This window comes from Chiloscyllium plagiosum, unplaced genomic scaffold (genome assembly GCF_037043375.1).
Source record: "Chiloscyllium plagiosum isolate Xiang-an unplaced genomic scaffold, Cpla_swu_hap1 HiC_scaffold_1, whole genome shotgun sequence".
NCBI lineage: Eukaryota > Metazoa > Chordata > Chondrichthyes > Orectolobiformes > Hemiscylliidae > Chiloscyllium > Chiloscyllium plagiosum.
The window spans coordinates 45,034,348-45,051,658 of NW_028270139.1; the positions used below are offsets into that span (position 1 = coordinate 45,034,348).

Consider the following 17,311-nt stretch of genomic DNA (forward strand, 5'->3'; position numbering starts at 1 on the left):
GCTTATATCTGCTCTATCCTCCTATTCCTACCCTCACTAGCTTCTGGCACTGGGAGTAATCTCATATTACTATCCTTGAGGACCTCCTTTTTTAAATTTCTACCTAATTCCCTGTATTGTCTCCTCAGAATCACATCCTTTTCTCTTCCTATGTCATTAGTTCCAATGTGTACAATGATCTCCAACTGGTCCCTCTCCTCTTTGCGAATATTCTGCACCCTCTCAAAATATTTTTTATCCTGACACCAGGGAGGCAGCACACTGTTCTGATGACTTACTTTCGGTCGCAGAAGCGTCTGTCTGTGCCTCTGACTACAATCTCCTATCACAATCGATTGCTTGGAACCTGACACACCTTACATTCGAGCCAGTCTCCGTACTAGAAACCTGGCTGTCGGTGTTACATACTCCTGAGAGTCCATTACCCCCTACATTTTCCAAAATAGCATACTTGCTTGAGATGGGGATAGCCACAGGAGACTCCTGCACAATCTGCCTCCCTCTCCTACTTTTCCTGGAGGTCATCCATCTAACTGACTGTATCTTTGGTTGATCGCCCTCCCTGCAACTACCATCCATCACATCCCCAAGCTCCTGTAAATTCCTCGTTGCCTTTAACTGCCACTGCAAATGATCAATGCGATCCATAGGAAATGCAACCAAACACATTTCCTGCAGACATTAACATCAGTAACATAGAAACTCTCCCTAATCCCCGACATCCAACAGGAAAAGCACATCACTCTACTAAAGGCCATCTTTGCACTTGAACAATCGACAAACCCAGAAAATAGCAGCCTTACTGCTCTAAAAACACTGCTCTAGGCTTGCTTAGTACCTATGCTTTTATATTTTTAAAGTTTAAACAAGAGACAGAAATCAATAAAACATGTAATAAAAAAAAACCCAGTCTCCTCACAACTGTAGATTTACAAAAGATATACAGTAAGGTTACACCTTAAAAAGCCATTTAGCTGCTCCCCTGCTGTGAACTCCCACATGCAGGTTTCTCCAAGGTCAGCTGTACATTTCACTGTTTGCTTATTTTTCTTAGAACAAACTCCAATGTCCAGGGATACTTAAAACCAAACAGCAAAGGCAGCAGTTGTAAAAATTACTGCTGGGTCAAACAGCGGTATAGATTTCTTTCTCCGTTTGAAACACTTCCCATGTGGCCACTACCTTCAAAGTTTGGGAGAAGATTTGTAGCTCGGGTGCTCATTGTTGTTGTGGTTCTGTTCGATGAGCTGGGAATTTGTGTTGCAGACGTTTCGTCCCCTGTCTAGGTGACATCCTCAGTGCTTGGGAGCCTCCTGTGAAGCGCTTTTGTGATGTTTCCTCCGGCATTTATCGTGATTTGTATCTGCTGCTTCCGGTTGTCAGTTCTAACTGTCCGTTGCAGTGGCCGGTATATTGGGTCCAGGTCGATGTGCTTATTGATTGAATCTGTGGATGAGGTGCAATGCCTCTAGGAATTTCCTGGCTGTTCTCTGTTTGGCCTGTCCTATAATAATAGTGTTGTCCCATTCGAACTCATGTTGCTTGTCATCTGAGTGTGTGGCTACTCAGGATAGCTGATCATGTCATTTCGTGGCTAGTTGGTGTTCATGGATGCAGACCGTTAGCTGTCTTCCTGTTTGTCCTATGTAAAGTTTTGTGCAGTCCTTGCATGGGATTTTGTACACTACATTGGTTTTGCTCATGCTGGGTATCGGGTCCTTCGTCCTGGTGAGTTGTTGTCTGAGACTGGCTGTTGGTTGGTGTGCTGTTATGAGTCCTAGTGGTCGCAGTGGTGTGGCTGTCAGTTCAGGAATGTTTTTGATGTATGGTGGTGTGGCTAGTCCTTTGGGTTGTGGCATGTCCTCATTCCGTTGTCACTACCTTTGTCTGTCTTCCTCCTTTTTAAACTGCCATTGTTTTGATCCATTTTTTCCCCCAAAGTTGCAAAACAATGTAACAGCTCATAAAACAGTAATGACTGCTCCTAGAATTCAAGGAAATCAGCTCCAATGCTGAAAATACCTCAAAAATGGAGCAACTCTTACAACCACAATGTTTTTTCGTCCTTCATCGTGAATTACCCAGAATCCTTTATCCTTCAGCTACAGCTAAAGACTGGAGATAGGCTATCATGGTGCTATTATCTAAGAAAGGTAGGAAGGCAAAGCCAGGGAACAATCGACTGGTGAGCCTAACATTGTTGGTGGGCAAGTTGTTGGAGCGCCTCCTAAGAGACAGGATTTATATGTATTAGGAAAGGTAAGGAACTGATTAGGGATAGTCAACACAGCATTGTGTGTGGGAAATCGTGTCTCAAAGAGGATTGATGATGCAGTGGATGTGATCTATATGGACTTCAGTAAGACCCTCGAAATGGTTCGTCACAGTAGCAAGGTTACAGTACACTAATAGAGAGAGAATTAACTACTTGGATACAGAACTGGCTCAAAGGTAGAAGACAGAGAGTGGTGATATAGGGTTGTTAAGCCACAAGGATCGATGCTGGGTCCACTGCTTTTCGTCATTTATTTGAGTGCTTTGGATGTGAACATAGGAGGTATGGTTAATAAGTTAGCAGATGACACTAAACATGGAGGTGTAGTGGATGGTGAAGGCTACCTCAGAGTACCACAGAATCTTGATCGGATGGGTCAATGGACCGAGGAGTGGCTGATGGAGTTTAATTTGGGTAAATGTGAGGTGTTGCATTTTGGAAAGGCAAATCAGGGCAGGACTCATACACTTCATGGTAAGGTCTTCGTGAGTGTTGCTGAACAAAGAGACCTTGGAGTGCAGGTTCATAGTGGAGTAGCAGGTAGATAGGATAGTGAAGAAGGTGTTTGGTGTGCTTCTCTTTATTGATCAGAGTATTGAGTACAGGAGTTAGGAGGTCATATTGCAGCTGTACGGGACATTGATTAGGCAAATTTTAGAATACTGCATGCAATTCTGATCTCTGTCTGCTACAGGAAGAATGTTGTGAAACTTGAAAGGGTTCAGAAAAGATTTACAAAGATGTTGTCAGAATTTGAGGGTATGAGCTATAGGGAGAGGCTGAATAGGCTTGCGATATTTTCCCTGGAGCATTTCAGATTGAGGGTGACCATATAGAGGTTTATAAAATCATGAGGGGCATAGATAGTCGAAATAGACAAGGTTGATTCCCCGGGGTGGGGGACTCCAGGTTTTAGGTGAGGGGGAAAGAGTTAGAAGGGATCTTAGTGGCAACTTTTTCACGCAGAGGGTAGTGCACATATGGAATGAGTTGCCAGAGGAAGTTGTGGAGGCTGGTACAATTACATTTACATATGAATAGGAAGGGTTCAGAGGGATATGGACCAAATGCTGGCAAATGGGACTAGGTTTATTTAAGATATCTGGTCAGCACAGATAAGTTGAACGAAAGGATATGTTTCTGTGCTGTAAATCTCTATGACTCTCGGACTATGACTATGTTCAAAATCGATTAAACTAGGGGAAAATAAGTAATGGAACCTGTCGTAAATTCACTGTCCGTTGATAAATTTAAATCCAAGACTGAGATCGGAGATGCAATTAAAAAAACAGTAAATGCCTGGGTAAAATTATGTGTACATGTTAGAAAAGCATTGGCTGTGGTCTCACAAGTCTTTTCCACCTATCCACTCCACCCTACCCCCTGACCTATCACCTTCATCCCCTCCCCCACTCACCTATTGTACTCTATGCTACTTTCTCCCCACCCCCACCCTCCTCTCATTTATCTCTCCACCCTTCAGGCTCTCTGCCTGTATTCCTGATAAAGGGCTTTTGCCCGAAACATTGATTTTACTGCTCCTCAGATGCTGCCTGAACTGCTGTGCTTTTCCAGCACCACTCTAATCTAGATTCTGGAAGAGGTGTTTCAGACAATGGCTTATGTGTGTCTATTATCTTGAAATAAAGCTTTTTTGGTTGCTTATGCCTGTTGTTGTGAGCCAATTTAAATACTGTAGGAAAGTAATGTTTTCCTTGTTTACTTTAAGTTTACTGGAAATTCAGGTTATTGGTGAGTTCTTGTATTTCTGATGTTCCAAAAGTCCATGCACCCCAAACATCAGTACAAATACTTATTGTCGTTAAATGACTGTATTAGCTGGTGAAATAATTCTGGAGGCTAGTAATCAATCATGAACTCACTGTTTATTTACAAATGAACATTCTTTGACTATAGTACTGCCTCATACAGAGTCAGGCACCAGAATGCCAGTATCCCTGGCACTCAAATTATTTATGTCATCCAGAGTTCCCTGAATGGACCAGATTAACAGCACCAATCGGCGAACTCATATTCTATGATGTCCAGCTGTCTGACCTCATTAAAATCATTACAGTACACTAGTATGTAAGTTAGATAATGAAAATGAGCTCCTACAAATCCAAGATGATTTTCTTTCAATTCATTTACATGATGTGGGCTCCACTCGTCAAGACAGCATTAATTGCCCATCGAAACTGATCACGTGCTGAAGGTGATCCAAAAGTGCAGTTAGGGAAGAAGGAAGTTTCAGGATTTTGACCCAGCAACACTGAAGTAACAACAATATAGTTCCAAGCAAGGATTATATGTGTATTGGAGGAGAACTTACAGATGGGTGTGTTCCTATATGTCTTGTGCCTTATCCTCTTAGGTGGTGGAGGTCATACAGTCATCAATTGAGAAGGTATTGTCTCAGGACTTTTTTTTATTATTGCAGTTAATCTTGTAGATAGTCACACTGAACAATTGTGAACAAAAGTGAATATTGAAGGGAGTAGAAGAGTTGGCAATCATATGAGCTACTTTGCCCTGAATGGTTGAACTTCTTGAGTGTTGTTGGAGTTGCACTCATCCAGGCCAGTCAAGAATATTTCATCACACTCCTGACTCCTGCTTTGTAGATGGCAAACAGACTTAGAGAAACCTAGAGAAACAGATTATTCATTGCATCATTCTCAGCCTCTGAGTCTACTCAAGTCAAGTACTCACAGATATTTTTTATTCAATGTGTTCAGCCATGTTATGTTATGGAGCAAGTGGGACTTGAAGCCATGAGCAACGGTTGGATTTTTTCCTGTAAAAAGTTATTGCCTGGTACTTAAAGTGTGAATATCACTTGTCACTTATCAACCCAAACAGGAATATTGCCCAGGTTTTGTTGCACATGTACCCAGACTGCTTCAGTATCTAAGTCATGACTGGTGCAAAAAAAAAGAGCAATCACCAGCAAATACTCCCATCTCTGATGTTATGATGGAGGATAGGTCATTGGTGAGACCGTTGGACATGGTTGGGCATAGAACAGAGGAACTGCTGCAGTGGTATTCTGTGGCTAAAAGGATTGATTTCCAATAACCACAACTATCTTTTGTGCTCAGTATGACTCAAACTTTCCCTCACGATTGAGTTGATGATGATTGAGTACTGACTGATGAGGTAGTAAATTTTCAAATTGACTTTATCCTGCTTTTTGTGGACATGACGAATCTGAACAATTTTCTACATTAGTGGCTAGATGTCAATGTTGGAACTAAACTGGAACAGCTTAAAACAAAGAACAGTTTAGCATGGAAACAGGCCCTTTAGCCCACCAAGACTGCACCAACACATGATGCTTTTCTAAACTAAAACCTTTTGCCTTTATGTAATCAGTATCCCTTTATTCCCTGCCTATTCAAATATGTCACAAGATGCCTCTTAAACAATGCCATTGTATCTGCCAGTACCTTCATCACCACCTCCCCCTCTGGCACCACATTCCAAGCACTTAACCCCGTCTATGTAAAAAAAACTTGCCTCTCACATCTCCTTCAAACTTACCCCCTTTTATCTTAAACCATGTTCCCCTAGTAATTGACATTTCTACTCTGGAAAAAAGACTCTAACTATCCATTCTATCCATGCCTCTCATATTGACTTGTCCCTCATTCTTTGATGTTCAAGTGAAAACAAACAATGTTTGTCCAATCTCACCTCATAGCTAATACCCTCCAAGCAATATTCTGCTGAACTATTTTTGTACCAACTCCAAAATCTCCACATCCTTCTTGTAGTGTGGTGACCAGAACTGTACACAATATTCCAAATGAGGCCTAACTAAAAGGTACATACAGCTGCAACATGGCTTGCCAATTTTTATACTCTCTATCCTGACTGATGACGACAAGCATACTAAAGCCTTCTTGATCACCTTATCCACTTGTGTTACCACTTTGAGGGAACTATGGATCTGTATGCCTAGACCCTTTATACGTTGATACTGTGAAGCATTCTGCCATTTGCTGAACACTTCCCTCCTGCATTAGACCTTCCAAAATACATCACCTCACATTTGTCCACATTCAAGTTATTCTGTCATTTCTGCACCGAGTCTCCAGCCTAAAATTTATTAATGAGGCCACCTACATTCTCCTCCAAATCATTCATATATATTATGAACAACAGGGGTCACAGCACTGATCCCTGTGAAACACCACTGGTCACAGACATCCACCACTACTCTCTGTCTTTTATGACCAAGCCTGTTCTGTATTCATCTTACCAGCTCACCCTGAATTCCATGTGACTTCACCTTTCGTGGAGATGGTGGTGTTGGATTGGGGTGGACAAAGTCAAAGATCACATGGCACTGGGTTATAGTTCAACAGGTTTATTTGAAATCACAAGTTTTTGGATCCCCACTCCTTCCTCAGGCAGCAAGTGAGAGAGAATACATCCGACACAGAATTTAAGTAAAAGATCAAAAGGTCATACGACTTATGCAAATAATCCTTTGATCTTTTATTTACAAATTCTGTGTTCGGTGTATTCTCTCTCACTGGCTGTCTGAGGAAGGAGTGGAGCTCCGAAGATTTGTGGTTTCAAATAAACCCTGTTGAACTATAACCCGGTATCATGTGATTTTTGACTCTGTTCACCTTTTGTAACAGCCTGCCATGAGGGATCTTGCAAAAGGCCTTGCTAAAGTTCAATCATCTTTGTCACTTTGTCAAAAAACTTTATTAAGTTTGTGAGACACAACCTTCCCCACATAAAGCCATGCTGCTTATCACTAATAAGTGCATATCTTTTCAAATGTAGTAAATCCTATCCCTGAAAATCTTTTCCAATAGTTTCCCTACCATTGATATAAGGCTCACCAGCCTGTATTTTACTGGATTATCCCTGCTGCACTTAAAACAAAGGAACAGTGTTGGCTAATATCCAGTCCTCTGTGCCCGAAGAAGATACAAAGATTTTGAACAAGGTCCCAGCAATTTCCTCACCTGCCTCCCTCAGCATTCTGAGATTGATCCCATCAGGTCCTTAATGTTTTTTAAAACATCCAGCACCTCCTCTTTTTTATACTTATATGCCCCAGTTTATCAACACACTCCTCCCAAGACTCAACATCCACCATGTCCTCCTCCTTTATGAACACTAATGCAAAGTATTCATTAAGGACCTCACCCATTTCCTCTGGTTTCACACATAAATTTCCTCCTTTGTCCTTGAGTGGTCTTATATTTTTCCTTGCTACCTTCTTGCTCCTTATGTACGCATAAAACAGTTTTGGATTTACCTTAATCCTGTTTACCAAAGATATTTTATGGCCCCTTTATCCCTTCTAATTCCTTCTTTGACTTCTTTCCTAAGATCTTTGTATTCTTTGAGGGCTCCCTATCTGCTTCCTAAACTTAGTATGGATATATCAATAGCATAAGTCTTCAGTACTATTGCTAAAATGTTGTCCAGTCCAATAATTTGCAAAGTCCATGCATTCTGTTGTTTCGTAAGGGAATGGGAAGAAACATGAGGACTTCTTTTGTTTTTAACAATCTACCAAACCATTAGGATCTGGATTGCACTGGGCAAAGATTTGATGAAAACAGATTCAATAGTGCCCTTCTAAGGACAATGGAATACAGACTTGAAAAAGAATGAAGTCACATGATACTAGGTTTTTCTCACAGCAGAGAGCGGCGCGAGCTGGGCGGAAGTGAGGTTGGAGCGCAGAGCTGGTCGGGAAGGTCAGTGATTGATATTTGAGTGGGTGGGTTCTGTGGACATGGGCGAGACTCTTGGATGGTTTGTTGCCTCCGGGTGCCAGGGTCCGAGGCGTCTCGGACCGTGTCTTCAGAATCCTTAAGGGGGAGGGTGTGCAGCCAGAAGTCGTGGTGCACGTTGGCATCAACGACATAGGTAGGAAGAGGGGTGGGGAGGTCATTCAAGAGCTCAGGGAGTTAGGCTGGAAGCTAAAAGTTAGGACAGACAGAGACGTCATCTCTGGGTTGTTGCCGGTGGCACGTGACAGTGAGGCAAGGAATAGGTAGAGAGTGCAATTGAACACGTGGCTGCAAGGATGCTGTAGGAGGGAGGGCTTCAGGTATTTGGACAATTGGACTGCATTCTGGGGAAGGTGGGACCTGTACAAGCAGGACGGGTTGCACCTGAACCAGAAGGGCACCAATATCCTGGGGGGTAGGTTTGCGAGCACTCTTCGGGGGGGGTTTAAACTAATTTGGCAGGGGGATGGGATCCGGACTTGTAATCCAGCAAGTAGGCTAGCTGTTTGTCAGGATGTCCAAGAATGTAGGGAGGCTGTGAAGAAGGTAGCACAGACAGGGAATACTTGCGGACACAGAGATGGGTTCAAGTGCGTATACTTCAACGCAAGGAGTATCAGAAATAAGGTGGGTGAACTTAAGGCGTGGATCGGTATCTGGGACTACGATGTTGTGGCCATCACGGAAACGTGGATAGAAGAGGGACAGGAATGGTTGTTGGAGGTTCCTGGTTACAGATGTTTCAGTAAGATTAGGGAGGGTGGTAAAAAAGGAGGAGGGGTGGCGTTGCTAATTAGAAATGGCTGCAGAAAGGCAGTTCGAGGGGGATCTGCCTTTGGAGGTAGTATGGGCTGAAGTCAGAAATAGGAAAGGTGCAGTCACCTTGTTGGGTGTTTACTATAGACCCCCCAATAGCAGCAGAGATGTGGAGAAACAGATTGGGAAACAGATTTTGGAAAGGTGCAGAAGCCACAGGGTAGTAGTCATGGGCGATTTCAACTTCCCAAATATTGATTGGAAGCTCTTTAGATCAAGTAGATTGGATGGGGCGGTGTTTGCGCAGTGTGTCCAGGAAGCTTTTCTAACTCAGTATGTAGATTGTCCGACCAGAGGGGAGGCCATATTGGATTTGGTACTCGGTAATGAACCGGGACAAGTGATGGGCTTGTTAGTGGGTGAACATTTTGGTGATGGTGACCACAATTCTGTGACTTTCACCTTGGTTATGGAGAGAGATAGGTGCGTGCAACAGGGTAGGTTTTACAATTGGGGGAAGGGTAATTACGATGCTGTAAGACAGGATCTGAGGAGCATAAGTTGGGAGCATAGGCTGTCAGGGAAGGATGTCGTGGAAATGTGGAACTTTTTCAAGGAACAGATACGACGTGTCCTTGATATGTATGTACCTATCAGGCAGGAAAGAAATGGTCGTGTGAGGGAACCTTGGTGACGAGGGAGGTTGAATGTCTTGTAAAGAGGAAGAAGGAGGCTTATATAAGGTTGAGGAAACAGGGTTCAGACAGAGCAGTGGAGGGATACAGGATAGCCAGAAGGGACGTGAAGAAAGGGATTAGGAGAGCTAAGAGAGGGCATGAAAAATCTTTGGCGGATAGGATCAAGGATAACCCAAAGGCATTTTATGCGTATGTGAGAAACATGAGAATGACGAGAACGAGGGTAGGTCCAATCAAGGACAGTAGTGGGAGACTGTGTATTGAGTCGGAAGAGATAGGAGAGGTCTTGAATGAGTACTTTTCTTCAGTATTTACGAATGAGAAGGACCGTATTGTTGAAGAGGAGAGTGTGAAATGGACTGGTAAGCTAGAGGAGATACTTGTTAGGAAGGAAGATGTGTTGGACATTTTGAACAACTTGAGGATAGACAAGTCTCCCGGGCCTGATGGGATATATCTTAGGATTATGTGGGAAGCAAGAGAGGAAATTGCAGTACCGTTGGCAATGATCTTTTCGTCTTCACTGTCAACGGGGGTGGTACCAGGGGACTGGAGAGTGGCGAATGTTGTGCTCCTGTTCAAAAAAGGGAATAGGGATAACCCAGGGAATTACAGGCCAGTTAGTCTTACTTCAGTGGTAGGCAAAGTAATGGAAAGGGTACTGAGGGATAGGATTTATGAGTATCTGGAAAGACACTGCTTGATTAGGGACAGCCAGCACGGATTTGTGAAGGGTAGGTCTTGTCTTACAAGTCTTATTGAATTCTTTGAGGAGATGACCAAGCATGTGGATGAGGGTAGAGCAGTGGATGTAGTATACATGGATTTTAGTAAGGCATTTGATAAGGTTCCCCATGGTAGGCTTATGCGGAAAGTCAGGAGGCATGGGATAGAAGGAAATTTGGCCAATTGGATAGAAAACTGGCTAACCGGTCGAAGTCAGAGAGTGGTGGTAGATGGCAAATATTCAGCCTGGAGCCCAGTTACAAGTGGAGTTCCGCAGGGATCAGTTCTGGGTCCTCTGCTGTTTGTAATTTTTATTAATGACTTGGATGAGGGAGTCGAAGGGTGGGTCAGTAAATTTGCAGATGATACGAAGATTGGTGGAGTTGTGGATAGTGAGGAGGGCTGTTGTCGGCTGCAAAGAGACTTAGATATGATGCAGAGCTGGGCTGAGGAGTGGCAGATGGAGTTCAACCCTGCCAAGTGTGAGGTTGTCCATTTTGGAAAGACAAATAAGAATGCGGAATACAGGGTTAATGGTAGGGTTCTTAGTGAGGTGGAGGAACGGAGGGATCTTGGGTCTATGTTCATAGATCTTTGAAAGTTGCGACTCAGGTGGATAGAGCTTGTAAGAAGGCCTATGGTGTATTAGCGTTCATTAGCAGAGGGATTGAATTCAAGAGTCATGAAGTGATGTTGAAACTGTACAGGACTTTGGTTAGGCCACATTTGGAGTACTGTGTGCAGTTCTGGTCGCCTCAGTTTAGGAAAGATGTGGAAGCTTTGGAGAGGGTGCAGAGAAGATTTACCAGGATGTTGCCTGGAATGGAGAATAGGTCGTACGAGGATAGGTTGAGAGTGCTAGGCCTTTTCTCGTTGGAACGGCGAAGGATGAGGGGTGACTTGATAGAGGTTTATAAGATGATCAGGGGAATAGAGTAGACAGTCAGAGACTTTTTCCCCGGGTACAACAGAGTGTTACAAGGGGACATAAATTTAAGGTGAAGGGTGGAAGGTATAGAGGAGATGTCAGGGGTGGGTTCTTTACCCAGAGAGTGGTGGGGGCATGGAATGCGCTGCCTGTGGGAGTGGTAGAGTCAGAATCTTTGGTGACCTTTAAGCGGCAATTGGATAGGTACATGGATGGGTGCTTAAGCTAGGACAAATGTTCGGCACAACATCGTGGGCCGAAGGGCCTGTTCTGTGCTGTATTATTCTATGTTCTATGTTCTAGGTTATAGTCCAACAGGTTTATTTGAAATAAACTCCAGAAGCTTGTGATTTCAAATAAAGCTGTTGGACTGTAACCTGGTGTCATGTGACTTCTGACTTTGCCCACCCTATCCAACACTGGCACCTCCACATCATTGAAAAAGAATCAGAGGGATATGGGGAAACTGTAGGGTTTTGGATTAGTTTAATAAGACAAACTAGGTAATCTAAAATAAAAACAAAAATTGCTGAAGAAACTCAGCCAGTGTGAGTTAACATTTCTGCACTTCTGAAGAAGGGTCACTAGATTTGAAACATTAACTCTGCTTTCTCTCCACAGGCGCTGCAAAACTTACTGAGTTTCTCCAGCAATTTCTACTTTTGTTTGGATTAGTTTAACAGCTCTAATCAAAAACAAAACATAGTACAGCCTTGATGACTGAATGCTTATATTCTGTGCTACATTTGTGACTTTTCTTTATTATTCAATCATTGAATGGGGGCAACACAGGCTAAGCCCATGTCTAATTGCTCAGAGACAACCACATTGCTGTGGGTCTGGTGTCACAGGTAGGCCAGACCAGGTAAAGATAGCAGTTTCCTTCCCCTAAAGGCATTAGTGAAGCAGATGGGTGTTTCTCTCTATCAACAATGGATTAATGGTCATCAACAGACTCTTAATTTCATTATTTGGATGAAGAGGCTGCGCCTCGAAAGGCAGTGCTTCCAAATAAACCTGTTGGACTATAACCTGGTGTTGTGTGATTTGCAACTTTGTCCACGCCAGTTGAACACCAACGCCTCCACATGATTTTTTTTAAAAATTGAATTCAAATTCCACCATCTGCCATAGGATTTGAAGACAGGTCCCCAGAAATCACCAGGATCTCTGGATTAACAATCCAGTGATAATACCACTAAGCAATCACCTCCCCTATGATTCTGTAGAATTTATGAGAACGTGGAAGGAAAGAAAGAAATAAAAGTATCAGTGGAGGATCTGACCTCCACTGATTAAATCTTAATTCAAACATGAATTCCACAAACTCGTATCCCAAGTTCAGAGGGTTTTAGTCCAGGGTATCTGATAGGGAATTTTGCCCCACCTTACAGTGCCAATATGTGTGTGTTTTGTTATTAGGAAAATAAACATTAAATATGAAGACATAGTTGTTTTGCTTTATATTTGACTGTCTGCCTGCCTTTCCCCCTTGTATCTCTCAATTTATCCTATTTTACCTTGCAAGTAATTTTAATTTTATCCCATTGTTTTACAGTCTGTACTGTACATAGCTAATTGTAGGCTTATTTTTCATTTTTGTATCTTTACCCATATAGAATTTGTCTTTGTAGAACCTCCCTGAATTTTATTGTATTCAGCCTCGGGGGTGGAGAGATAAACGGGAGGGGGGTGGGGCTTGGGGGAAGGTAGCTGAGAGTGCGATCAATGGATGGGGGTGGGGAAGGTGGAGCGGATAGATGAGAAGGAACATGGACAGGTAGGACAGGTCATGAAAGCAATGCTGAACTGGAAGGTTGGAACTGGGATAAGGTGGGGGGAGGGGAAATGAGGAAACTGGTAAAACCCACATTGGTGCCATGAGATTGGAGGGTCCTGAGGTGGAAGATGAGACGTTCTTCCTCCAGGCGTCGGGTGGTTAAGGAGTGGCAATGGAGGAAGCCCAGGACCTGCATGTCCTTGGTGGAGTAGGAGAGGGAGTTGAAGTGTTCGGCCACGGTGCGGGTGTCCCAGAGATGTTCTCTGAAGGGTTCTGTGAGTAGGCCTACTTGCAGAGCACTTCAGAGAACATGTCCAAGACACCCGCACCAACCAACTCCATCACCCCTTGGCCGAACACTTCAAATCCCCCTCCCCGTCCACCAAGGACATGCAGGTCCTAAGCCTCCTCCAATGCCAATCCTTAATCACCTGACACGTGGAGGAAGAATGCCTCATCTTCCACCTCAGGACCCTCCAATCCCATGGCATCAATGTGAATTTCACCAGTTTCCTCATTTCCCCTCCCCCCACCTTATCCAACCTTCCAGTTCAGCACCGCTCTCATGCCTGTCCTACCTGTTCATGTTCCTTCCCACCTATCTGCTCCACCCTCCCCTCCAACCTATCACCATTACCCCCACCCCCATCCACGTATCGCACTCTCAGCTACCTCCCCCCCCAGCACGCCCTCCCATTTATCGCTCCACCTCAGAAGCTCCTTGCCTCATTCCTGATGAAGGGTTTTTCCCCGAAATGTCGATTTTCCTGCTCCTCAGATGCTGGCTGATCTGCTGTGCTTTTCCAACACCACACTCTCAACCCTACAAAAATACAAGACCATTCAACATTTAATCGGTTTACTCGAACGCAAGAGATACTGAACATTCCACACCATTGCATTATATGCAAACCTGTTTGCCTTTGAATGTGATCTTCACACTACCAGTAAAACTTTAACCTACATCTAACCAAACTGGACATTCAAAACTATCGAAACCAGTCATTTTAATCGGAGAAAAATCAGACCTCATTCAGTGGTCTGGAGACTCATTCAGCCCCAAGAGGAGGAACAACAGCTCAGTAACCAAATTCAGATTTGGTGGGGAAGTGGTCTTCCACTTTGTACAATTGGAGGACCTTAGCCCAGGGGAAAAGGAGAGAGAGAAGTCAGAAGTGGTTGAAACAAACGAGTAAAGCTATCTCCACAACTACCGCCAGGAGAAGACTACCACATCGAGAACGATTCTCCCAGCCATCTCCAACCTCCATTGACTGGCCACAAACCACAGACCTGACAACCGAAGACACCCAAGAGCACCAACACCAATCTGATCTGCAACCCTGATCTCAGACATCTTCAAAGACGAAGACGTGCTTGCAAGAACCACTAGAAATAAGAATAATCGAGGTATTCACCCGACAGGTTTAAAACACATCTTACAACATCAGCAAACACAGCCGAGACTGAAGGCCTACAGCATCCAAAGTCCTCACCAGAGCACCAACTATGGAGAGCAGGAATAGCCACCTGCACTTCAACATTGTACTGTTCCAGTGGTGAGCTCAATTTCATTGAGACCCCAAAATCCACTCGTTAGCAGGAAGTGGGGAGGTGGGTTGGCAATGGTGCAGGGCAACCAAGGTCAGGAAGGTCTCTTTATTCAGGTACTTGGGATTATATTGCTGTTCTGTGTGTAGCAGTAACTAACTTGTGTCAGAGTAATAGTATATTTTAGTACTAACATCTGTTCTTGACTGTATTAATTCCAATGCTTGTAATTTTCCATTTTCTTTTGTTTTCTTGTGATATGTTCACTTTTCTGTTATTTTATAGAAATATTCAATTTTGTGTTTCAATAAACACTGAGATTCTTTGCCCCTGAAACACCTGCCTCCTATTTTATCACACCACATTTATTAAGTCCACTATCACGACCAGGGACCTGGTGGGTGATCCGGGCTGCCTAAGAATTCCAGCAGTGTACTGATCCAGCAGTGTTCTGCTTCTACAAAGCAGAATTTCCTACAATGCACACTTAAACAATGGAGTCTGAATCCAAAGTGTATTTATTAGTTTGGTTTTGCTTTTCTGAGGACACGTCTCAGTGTATGAATACACACAAATTGAAAATTTTGTTTTCTTTGAAATATGGTATTGTTTTATCTGTTCTGATAAATGTTAGACAAAAAGTTTTTAAAACGTACTTTTTATCAGCAGTACTCAATTTCTGTTATACTAAGCAAATACAGGATCACTCAAAAATATTTATTTCAAGAAATAAGCTGACAAAAAACTTTAAAGAAAAGCAAACACAACTTCTACATTCTGAAGATTTAGTCCACAAGTTTCTTAATGAGAAGGGTGTGTCAGTCAAATGCATCTTATCACTTTGGTATATTCTGCTGAAAAGAACAAATCAGCATTGGCATATTTTATCCTGTGACTTTAATAACTTCAAATCTATTACTATCATTTTTAAATATTGAAATCAAAATTACATTCCTCAAAATTACATTCCTCAAAATTACATTCCTCAAGGAATTAAGGGCAATGGGGAGAATGCGGGTAAGTGGAGTTGAAATGCCTATCAGCCATGATTGAATGGCGGAGTGGACTCGATGGGCCGAATGGCCTTACTTCCATTCCTATGTCTTATGGTCTTAAATATTATACATATCTAATCACTCTTATGGAATCCCAAAAATAACTGTACAAAGTTGCAAGAAATTCAAGGTAAGGTCTGTTTTATTCATGAAATAATTACATTAAAACTAAATGTTAAGTCTGGTATTAATTAAATCTGAATTCATTATGCCCACGCAAAACACCACTTATCTACTCTTGGTTTAGTCGTAAGTGTACCATTTTAAATTTTGCACTGAGTACAACAGAACTTTCAGGTATACAATTAAAATGTAATAAAGCACAATACAGACAATGACACAGGAAAGCAAGTTTGCTTAAATGCATACCACTTCTGACAGCAACAGTTGCCAACAATGGTAAAGACACATAGAAGGCTGTTGCGTTACACGTGGACTTCTACGTACAACCTAATACATTAGTCTACAACTATGAACATTGACCAATTTAAATGCATCTGCACAAAACTTATTGATTATGCAACTATTTCAGTTCTAAAATATTCTTGCACAACCCAGTCTCTGTAAATATAAGGAAATTCAAATCATTTCAACAATCTCTTTTAATAGGGCAATGACTTAAAAGTCGTAGAAATGCACAAATATTCTTATTTTAAAGTTTCACAATCTAGGTGTTTATTACAGAAAATAAAATTAATATTAATATTAAATCTAGATACTTACCTTATTTCAGTATTTATGAAGGTTAATAAGAAAGTTCTTACCTGAGCTCCATAAATGTACTTGTCCAACATCTTTCCTCCGATAGTTTGCCCACCTATATCCCAGACTTGCAGTGTAACATTTAAATTACCTATATAAGAAAGAGATCAGTACATTTAGAACCAGCGATTTGTAGCTCAGATTGAGGTTCTGGATGTAGGTTTGCTCGTTGAGCTGGAAGGTTCATTTTCAGACATTTTGTCACCATACTAGGTAACATCTTCGAATCATCAGCAATGCTTCATCTGGAGGCTCACTGAAGATGTTACCTAGTATGGTGACGAAAAGTCTGAAAATGAACCTTCCAGCTCTACGAGCAAACCTACACCCACATTTAGAACCAGTTGTACATGAACTAAAATTAAATTTTCCAACATACAAAAATAAGTAAATGATTTCAGTCAACGTCCCATTCTACCACAGTGCTGGTGGAGTAGCAAAAGTTAAAGTGAAACCATCATCGTAGATAGAATTGCTTCCTTTGAAAGGTTGATCAAAATATTCAATACAAATTCGGCACATCAAACCTGCTGCTTAATTATTAATCCTCATTTAAATAACTATAATAACTAAATGCAAGGATCACTGGATGTGTATTTATTTTGTCTCAACTCTTACAAAAATTTAATCTTAAAATCATGCAAATATCTAAACACAGTATCTAAATATGGAGACACAAAAGAATCTAGATATTAAATGTACGTTTACATTAGCCATTATAAAATTGAATATGCAATAAGCCATATAATATTTCTATTCATATCAGATTAGTGTCTGAAGTACAGACTAACCAAACAATTCAGTGTTTAAAGTTTAGGACCATGTATTTTGCAGCAGTCTACATTTGGCAACTACAGTTAATACATTCGAGAGCAGACATTTAACAAACGCACAATAGAAATCTTTTTGAGAGAGTTTCAAGGACTGTCTCTCTTTTCTACAACCATATATTACAGGAAGAAAGTGACAAATTGTACGAATAGAGGAAATAAACAAAAAACAACAAATTTTA

The 17,311-nt window shown here is 42.1% G+C and overlaps 1 protein-coding gene across 2 annotated transcripts in view; it reads right to left on the reverse strand.

Moving 5' to 3' along the window:
- rab28 (RAB28, member RAS oncogene family) overlaps positions 1-17,311 on the reverse strand; it is a 153,252-nt gene that overhangs the window by 124,967 nt on the left and 10,974 nt on the right. For both annotated transcript variants that reach the window (XM_043694681.2, XM_043694691.2), the window contains exon 3: positions 16,302-16,390. In XM_043694681.2, the coding sequence (XP_043550616.1) occupies positions 16,302-16,390 (89 nt within the window). The remainder of the gene's footprint in view (positions 1-16,301; positions 16,391-17,311) is intronic.